The following is a 9,894-nucleotide window of genomic DNA, read 5'->3' on the forward strand; positions in this document are numbered from 1 at the left end:
ACCTTGCGGAGGGCTGTTCTATTAACATGTTCCCATGTAGACCGTTTTTTTAAGGACTTTCCATTTAGGCAGCGTGGGGTGTATGCACTCCATGCTTTACAGTTGTATTGTTTTGTTTCTGGCATATGCCTTACAAGGATTAAAATAATGCAAAAATCATAACTATCAAGGAAAGAGTGTATAGTTTAAGATGCATAACATAACAAATCAATAAATTTATTTTTCTAGGAATTATTTGAACAAATACCTGGCTGAACGTTACTCTACTAAGCGAGTTGCATCCTGACACATAATTTTTTTGTATCATGTCTATATTAGTTTAAAATAAAACATTTTAATTGAAATCAAATTCGTATAGAATTACAAAGGATGTTACGGTGAACTTTGTTAAAACATATAACCGTATTATCAGCTAACCAATTTAATATCCCAAGCAGATCGATGAATGTTCAATTTTTAGTTATTCAAAAGTTTTATTTCCAACATTATTTTAATATTATTAAATTAAGAATAATATTTAGAAGCATTAGAAATTCAATTACATAATTTTTCTGCATGAAAAAAAACAACACTCTTCTACCTTTTTAAGATTGCTTTTTGAAATATTAATTTTTGTAATTTGCTATTCCAACAAGAATGATACAACAAATTTCTCTAATACGCGTTTATACATATATTAAATTAAATACATACTTTTAGAATGGAGAAGGGCTTATGATGTCGTAAAGCATATGAAAATATAATTGTATGAAAAAAAGAAAACAGTTGCAAAATTTGAACATAATAGTTCGAAGTTTATCTTTTACGTTAACTGAAATAAATAACCAGCAATATTTTTTCTGAGAACAATCATTTTCTAAATTCTTAACTTGTGACGTTAACGCGTTGCAACGTACTATAAAAAAAAGAGAATAACGGTTGAAAGGAAAATTTATAAATGTAAAATAGTTAATAATTTCCCATCGTTTCTGTTACTATTTTTCTACGCTTTGTTATATCCCGTTAATGCTTAATATATGCGCATGCGGAGATATAATTTTATTAAAAAAATCATTGCGACGTTTGGGCATAATTGTTCAAAGTTTATCTGTTGCACTAAATGAAATAAATAACCAAGCAATATTTTTATGAGAACACTTGCTCTCAATATTTTTAACGAATATTTCCTCTAATTTTTTAATGTAATCACAAAACTAACTGCTTGCCATATTTAAAATTCCAAATATTATTGCCTTCCTGATTTTCATCAGTTAGGAAGGAACAATTACAATTTAAAGTAATCTTGTTTTTATTTATAAATTGTATACACAATTTGTATACTAAATTTTTTTTTTTTAAATAACCGTGTACATATTCGAATGCATTTGATTCTGGCAGATCCATTGCACGATAATCATGCTTCCAAATGTTTAAAATTGGACGATGCTACGGATTCTGTGAACTCTGTAGAATTTAACGCGTCGACAACATTTAATATCTCGTCAAGATCAGTTGTACAATTCTGCGCTTCCGAATGTTCCATAAATTTCATACTAAAAAATTGATTAAAACGCGCATAAATTGTATAGGTATTGGATTAGCGCAATTATTGTTTTATTGTTGGATAGATCCAAAGAAATTCTTGGCGCAATCTTGATTTAAAAAATATTTTTAAAATGTTTATACTACTTTATCGTAACCTAAACAAATCCTCGGCCGAAATCCGATTTTAGCGGAATGTTATCTCGCGGATCAGACGGAAAGACAGACAAAACAGGCTTGGCGCTTAACGTTTTATAATCATATCTATTTCTTTACAATGCATTAAGTAAATAATATGTTTCAATATTATTAATAACAATAAATTAAAATAGATAACAATACCAAGAGTGGAACGTAATAAATAACAAAACTAAGAGTGGAATAATATATAATAAATGACACATTGTACTGTTCACAGTGATACTTAGATTCGCGTCTCACCACCAACCGTACATACAACGCACCTTCGCTTTCGATTTTTCTTCCCCGACCGGTATATCGAAGGAAAATGTCTCCCTGTGAGCCTAGTGACATAATTATTTCCTGACCTGCTGCACCGATGATATTCTTAATTTTTGTGGTATTCTTGTAATATTTCCCTAATCAATTGAAGGTGAAATTTCGCCATTGTGATTTGTTTTTTTGTGGTATCTTTATATAGGTAGAATGCGTTCCAGACGCAAACATCTATCAAGTGGAAAAAGTATTTGTGATACCACTTCAAACTTGTGCGAGTTGTATTGATAATATTGGATTGCCTGGAAAGTTCGTGCCGATTTTTTAGGAAAATTAAAACGCAGCTAATTTAAATATAGGTATACATTTATTAAATTATACAGGCACCATTCTGTTCCACAACTTTTCTCCATCTTTCATGCAATTTGAGGATTCCGTCCTTCCAGAATCTCTCAGGTTTTTCGGCAAAAAATTTGTCTAAATGAGTTTTTATCTCAACCAAAGAGTTGAAATTTTTTCCATTAAGGGAATTTTGTAATGATCGGAAAAGGTGGAAATCCGAAGGCGCAAGGTCTGGCAAATACGGTGAATGGGGTAAAACATCCCAATCAAACTCCAACAATTTTTGCCGAGTTGTCAAAGACACACGAGGTCGGGCATTGTCCTGATGGAATACGACGCCTTTTCGATTCGCAATTTCTGGACGTTTTTGTTCGATTGATGTCTTCAGTTTATCTAATTGAGAGCAATACTTTGCAGAATCTATTGTTTCATTATTTGGTAAAAGCTCATAATAAAGGATTCCTTTCCAATCCCACCAGATACAGAGCATTACCTTCTTCGAATGAAGACTGGCTTTTGGGATGACTAAAGGTGGTTCATCGCGTTTTTCAACGACCTTTTAGGCTGAGCGTTTTTATAAATTATCCATTTTTCATTCCCCGTCACTAATTGCTTCAGAAATGGTGTCTGCTCTTGTAAAGCAAGTCGCAAATGGAGATGCGGGCCGACAGATTTTTCTCCGTTAATTAGTGTGGAACCCATACATCGAGACGGTTTACATAGCCAAGCTTCACAGTATGATCGTAGATGGTTGATTTTGGATTATTTAGCATTCTTGCTAATTGACGTAATGTTGAGCACGGGTTATTCTCGATTTCTGTTTTAATCATATCTTCGTCTGTGGTGGACGGTCTACCTGGGCGTTCTTGATCTTCAAGGTCGAAATTTCCAGCTTTAAACCGAGGAAACCACTTCCGCATAGTTCTTTCAGCTACAGCATCTTCGCCATAAACAGCGCATATCTTGTTTGCCGCCTGTGTAGCATTTTTACCCTTTCGGAAAAAGAAAAGCATTATGCCAATAATGCATTCTATTTGCTACCATAATCTATGACGTATAAAACTGATAAAAATTAACGAATCGCAACTAAACCTTTTTCCAAGTATGGCGGAGGTTATCATCTTTTGGAATATGTACTATTAATATGTACTATTATACATTTGAATTTTAGATTAAATTCATTTTTTCTCGACTTTTTCGGTACTTTTGCAAATTCTGCGGTATAGATAGTGGAAAGCATATAAAATTCATTTCAATCAGACCATTTCATTGACAATAATATTCGGTTTCTTCATCAGAATCACTTTTTGAACCAATGATTTCCTTTATCCATTGCTCTCCTTTCAAACGTTTTACACTCATCCTGAAGGGAACTAAATTGAAATTGTACATTATACATTTCAAAAATTAAGCAAACATACGATATGAGCAAACATACCAATTTGTTTTTCGTAGCTTATATAGTAAAGTAATGCGCACTATTGAGAGTAATCATACCCACATAACTTTCCGTGGGTGCCGTTAAGGGTCAGCAGTAGTACCCACGTAACTTTTTAAGAATGCCGCCAATAAGCGGCGGTAGGATCCAGAGAACGTTTTGTGGATAACGTCAATGAGCAGCGGTAGGACCCAGAGAACGGTTCGTGAATGCCGCCATTGAGCGGCGGTAGGACCCAGAAAATGTTTCGTGGATGCCACTATTAGGCGGCGGTAGTACTGAAAGGGTTAATTTTGAGCCTCCAAGTAAGGAGGTATTCTTGGATTTTGGCGAAGGTATCTTAGAGTTGCGATTGTTTTTTCGGATTCGCCTGGGTTATGTTTTTGGTCGCATTTAACGTATCTATATTCCAAGTTAGTGATGTATGATATTTTATACTACGATTGCCAAAATGCATGCCTGGTTTTTTAGAATAATTATCACAATACTATCTTGTTTAATGACTTTTGCCAGGTTTATTTCTTTGAGAGCAGATGTTGCAATCCTTCTATTCTTATCTGCCAGCAGTTAAAGCATTTCACTCGAACGTGTTTATTATTACTACTAATTACTTTTATACTGTTTAAACGTAGCAATGATTTATGCAAAAAATCTGTCTGGTTTTTACTTCCAACAAAGACTTTACACCATGTTCTTTAGAACTAGTTCTGGTTGGCGAACTTAAAATATGAAATAATTTATCAAAATGATCAATGAATTCTACCGTTCCGTCGACCTCATTTGGAAGTAAACGGGTAAGCAGTAGTGTGTAGATACCCGCAGCTGCATGGTTACCAAATGCTTGTACAGCGTATTTGACTTCAATTTTGAGAAAGTTATTCATTGTTTACTATCTTGGTTATAAAATTCAACAATATGCGAGCACGAAGCGCTTTTATCATTAATTTAAAAATTATGTTTGAATCAATTGTTTCGTGTAGCTTTTATTAAGTGTAGCGTGTCAAACATATAAGCCACATTTTATTGATTAACCGAAAACGTGGAATTTTTAATGGATATTCCTAAATTACGGAACAACTGTACAAAATTAGAGACGCCATGCACTGTAATTAGTGCATGCACCATATAATGAACTGAGAAGCGCCATCGCGTTGCATAAAGTACTAGAACTCAATTACTTCGACACGTTGACACTTAGAAGCGCCATCCTGTTGCATCGACCTCTAGAAATTACATATTTTTTAGTATAGAAGCTGCTAAGCAGTATTCCGCTGTATAGAAATTTACAATGTATTTGCTTTGAAACATTGAACTGAGAAGCGTCAACGTATTGTATACAACTTTAGAACACAATTACTTTGACACGTAGACACTTAGAAGCGTCATTCTGCATCATAAGCACCGTAACCGTTCAATTTAATTATTATATCAAATATAAGATTCTTTAATATGTTACTAGGGTATGCAGACTCCACGAAACAAAAGTAAATTGGTATTTTTCAATTACCTGCAATACTACGTGTCATTATAATTAAAGTACTCTTTGCAGTTTTGGATGTCTGGTAACCTCTATAATTTTCGAAGCCAATTATTTCATCGTGTGATATATTATAGAATAAGAGAGCCTTGAAACTCATTTCATGTGCTCATAATAAGTAGTGATGCTCTGTAAGTGGCAACGTTTATATTTTTAATTCAAAAGCGCGAAACAATTTGTTATTAATTATGATCTCCACATGGAAGTTACTCAACGATTTCATGGGACAGACGACTATAACAGCAATAAAATTGTATCTCTTTGAACAAGAATTGCGCACGTTGCGCAAAATCTTAACATACAATTTACAATATTGAAGCTCTAAAGATGGAACAATACAAATTGTTGACGCTTTAGGGATTAAGCATTCACGTTAGTTCTTTTTGGACCGTTGGCTCGGTTCAATATTCTTATTGCTCGCACTCGTGCTGTGGAAGTGTTTGGATGTCGGGTCCTCTTCTTCCAAGATCTTCTGGGTGTTCTTAATGGGCTGAACTGTGCGTTTCGATATTGGTCAGTAGCTAGTTCTCTCATGAGGCGATTGACGACACTTAAATCTTCCTGAAACATGCGGTTGTCGCATTGTCACTGGCCACCTAAAGAATCTCCTCGTTATGTCAGTCTTCGTCAAGGACTGTCCTTCTGCATTCTGTGGCCTAGTCTTGACGTTGCTAAAGTCATTGGGATTGTGTTGATTGGTCTCTGTAGGTCGTCAATCATCCGAGCTTCTGGTGTTTCTCTTTCAAAGTTTCCTTGTCGTTGTGCAGTGCTTACCTCCTGGAGGTCTTCCTGTAGAAAGGATGGTGCGTCCTCCTTGCTTCCTCTCTTTTCAATGATTTTTCTTTGATCATCTCCAGGTCGTTGCAGACCTCTTTAAGAGTATCTTCTCAAGCCGTTCTCATTTGTACTTTGTTTTGGATCTTGTTTCTTGTCGCGTTTTGATATAGAATTAGGGCTAGGAAAGATGTTAGCATTAAGAGGTGAATCCCCTCCAGTGTTCAGTTGTCTGAATCTAAGTTAAATACTGTCATGTGGAATGGTGTAGATAAGATGCCATTAGATCTGAGTATTTTTCCAGCTCTTAGTGTTTCTCTATGAGGACCTGGATCTGCATTGTCAGGCAGAGCTCTGATATCAAAGTTAGGTCAAGGTGTATCTTGTTGAAGTGTTCAGTTTTATCTTCTTCAGTTGGGCTGTCCCATAGTTGCGTGCGTCCTTAATTTAGATCAAGGCTACTACATCCAACACTACCGTTACTACATTATCTCCTTCCTTTACAACCAAAGAATGTCTTCTTAGGCCTCGATAGCACCCCCAACACCATAGCTCATCTGAATCCGTTTAGGCAAGGTCCCAGAGAGATTGCAAGGAAATATACGTGGCCCTTTGCAACAGCTCATGTTACAGTGTTACACAATATTTTTTACAAATATCTTAGCAGAATATTATTGTTTACAATAAAGAAGATACATAACAATAAGAGGTAAGTTTTTTTTTGGTGCCTGGTGTTTCTCGTATAACTGACCTCTGTGTCTCTTTTTCATGGGCAAGGTTTAAGAAAAAAATACTTTTGTCTCATCCAGGAGTTCTTCAACTTTAACTTAATTTTTGATTTCAAGACATATGAGAATGTGAAAGCTTTCAATAAATAACAGTCTTAAAAAATAGAATACAGTAATAATAATAATTTTTGGCCACACCCTGGTGTGGATCCCGTGACCCATAGTTTAAGAAACTCAGGTCTAATCCATGGACAATCTTTGAGTGTGGTTTTTTGTCCGCCATCGTTAAATTCCAACAGGTTTTCAAGTGTTTTGTTAGGTGGTATATTGCCAGAGCCTAATTAATTGAGTTTTGAGCTATATTGAGGTTCAACCGACTCTTGTTCTCCTAATTTATATAAACATAAACATGAGCGATATGAATTAAATCTTGGAAATTATATTTGAAAGTTTTCTGTAATTTTTTAATTTGTTTCTCGATGTAGTAGTACATTTTCTGTTTGAACTGGATGTTCTTCTAAAAACTGAAATTGATTTTAAGATATACAGTATGCGCCATGATATGTGTATCATTTGGATGCAATCATTGAAGTAATGCTTTGCACTCGGCTCCCTTTCGGACATTCACAATAGAAACTATATGTAATATTTTGATAGGAAATTAGAAAATAGAAGATATTCCTAAAATTAGAAAATTGAAACTAGAATTCGAAGACAGAAACTATTGCAATATTTTTTAAATTAGCAATATTTTAACAATAGCTTCTATTTATTCTAAAATAGCAATATTTTAGGAATAGCTTCCATTTTTTAATTTTCTATTACTGGGAGATGTGGGTCATAAAAACTAATGCTAAAATAGTAATATTTTAATAACAGGAAATTAGAAAATACAAAATTAGGAAATAGAAGCTGTTGCTAAAAGTAGAAAATAGAGACTATTGCTGAATTATTGTTATTATATATAAGATAGCAATATTTGAATTAAAAAAAATTAGGTTTATCTAATGTTTCTTCTTTTAAACAAATTCTTATATTTTTTAACTGATTTGCTTTATTGAAAAAAGTGAAAGACTAACTCAGATCGCTAGAATTTAATATTGTAGTAATACGTCTACGTTTTTGTGGACCTAATTACATCTTTATTACCATTACAATCGAAACTCTTCATTTTTATCGAAACTTTTTGCCTTTACCTAGAGAAATACCTCAAAAAATTTCGCACAAATATGAACTTACGATGCAAACGAATTAACAAAATTTCAGGAACGGAAATTGGTATTTTACATTTACATAGTGGTTCCTAAGTACCGCGATTGTCTAACACCAGGGTTTCTTAAAATTTTTAGTATGAGTAGACCATAATATTTAGGAAAATTTGTTCTAGGACCCCATAGACATTGCTGGCAAATATTTTTTCCACTTTTGACCGTAAGACAATGTGAAAATTTGCAATAACAATCATTTTTAGCTACCCCAATTGGGCTCGCGACCCATAGTTTAAGAAACTCTGATCTAACGATTATAAAATGAACGCTTGATCGGAAAAATAATTATTTGCAAATAACGAAAATCGTTTTACATAAAAATAACCTAGAATTTTAATAACTGCTGTTATTAAAAGACTCAAAATAACCAACAATAATTTACTAAAAATAATATAGGAATAAATGCAAATAATAAGTAAATAACTTCGAAATCCAAAATGTATTCAAATTTGATCAATATAACGATCCCAAGTAACAGACAAGAGTTCTATAGGAATATTTGTTCTATGATGGTTTGATAGTTTTACATCCATTTCCATAATCTTTGGTTTCAAATCCCATAGAAAACTTGTAGGGTAAATTAGATAAATTCAAATAAATTTCAAAATTGAATTACAAACAAAACGAAAAGAATACTACTGCTTCATTTTCACAACTTCAAATCAAATGAAGACTATGACTTCAGCAATATTTCTTCAAAACACTAAAACAAACTATTCTTAATACGCCTGAACAATATAAGATCATTAAATATATATAAATATACAAATAGGCAATAATGCATACGTGTATACAAATGTATGTAGTTTCCTTCCTAGCTGATAAATAGCTTTTAATGTATTCTATAGCAATGTAGAAATGTAAGGTCTTCTCAAAATCATCTTTTCTTTGTCTGTTACATAGTTTTCTTCGTGGAAAAATAATTTCATTCCTTCATACTGTAAGGAGCTAACGGAGCAGCTATGAGCAAAGTTTAGTTTTGCCATGCATTACAATTGTATTAGGGACCGTCAGTGATAAAGACTTCATATTTCTATTCTTACATATGCAAAATTTCAGATAAAAATATTTATTGGTTATTTTTATATGATTTTTGCAATATTGTTATGCTACTATCCTTATTGCTAAAAAATTTATGTCAGATTTCATAAGAAATTAGAAGACATTTAAATACAATCTCATTGGGTTAAAGGATGCACGAAATAGATTCACGATAAAATATTAAGATCACAATTTTTCATAAACTTTATGTACAAAATATTTACTTTTCATAAAATGTTTGTGTATTAACCTATTAATGCCAATTTGTTGTAAATTTCAAACTACAATAAATAATGTATTTTTTTGTAAAACAAGTAACATAGTATTTAGATTGTTCTTATTTATATACAGCAATAAATATAGGAAATATATAATGTCCGAAATTAGTAGGAGTAATTGTATGTACATATGTATGTACAGAGTCGTAAGTTCGAATTCATATCTCTATTTTGTACATCACTTTTCGAGCAAAATACTAATATTCTGCATAAACTGTTTCACTAATCTTAAAACAATTGGCACGTCCTCATATGCATCCCCAACAATAATATAATACAGCAAACAAGTTACAGTAATGGGCTTCTCGAACCTACTGCAATAGTTTCCACGTGCTTCCAAGTAATAATCATAAACGTAGCAGGCTTAAAAAGAATTTACTGTACTGGTATTTGTGATCGTTAATGATGATATTAATTTTAAATTTTGTACTGGATAGGATTCACTGTAAAAGATATCTCAATATGGAACAATACAGAGGGGAGAAGTACTACGGAAAGAAAGTTCCCACTA

At 33.0% G+C, this 9,894-nt stretch overlaps 1 protein-coding gene across 1 annotated transcript; it reads right to left on the reverse strand.

Moving 5' to 3' along the window:
• Nucleotides 1–2,844: 2,844 nt before the first annotated feature.
• On the reverse strand, nt 2,845–3,614 carry LOC143432156 (histone-lysine N-methyltransferase SETMAR-like). Its single transcript, XM_076908928.1, has 5 exons — nt 3,582–3,614; nt 3,513–3,534; nt 3,412–3,455; nt 3,107–3,356; nt 2,845–3,047 (listed from the first exon to the last, which is right to left on the reverse strand). The coding sequence occupies exons 1-5, from the start codon at nt 3,612–3,614 to the stop codon at nt 2,845–2,847; spliced, it is 552 nt and encodes a 183-aa protein (XP_076765043.1).
• Nucleotides 3,615–9,894: the final 6,280 nt, after the last annotated feature.

Source organism: Xylocopa sonorina, unplaced genomic scaffold (genome assembly GCF_050948175.1).
Source record: "Xylocopa sonorina isolate GNS202 unplaced genomic scaffold, iyXylSono1_principal scaffold0035, whole genome shotgun sequence".
In the NCBI taxonomy this organism is placed as follows: Eukaryota; Metazoa; Arthropoda; class Insecta; order Hymenoptera; family Apidae; genus Xylocopa; species Xylocopa sonorina.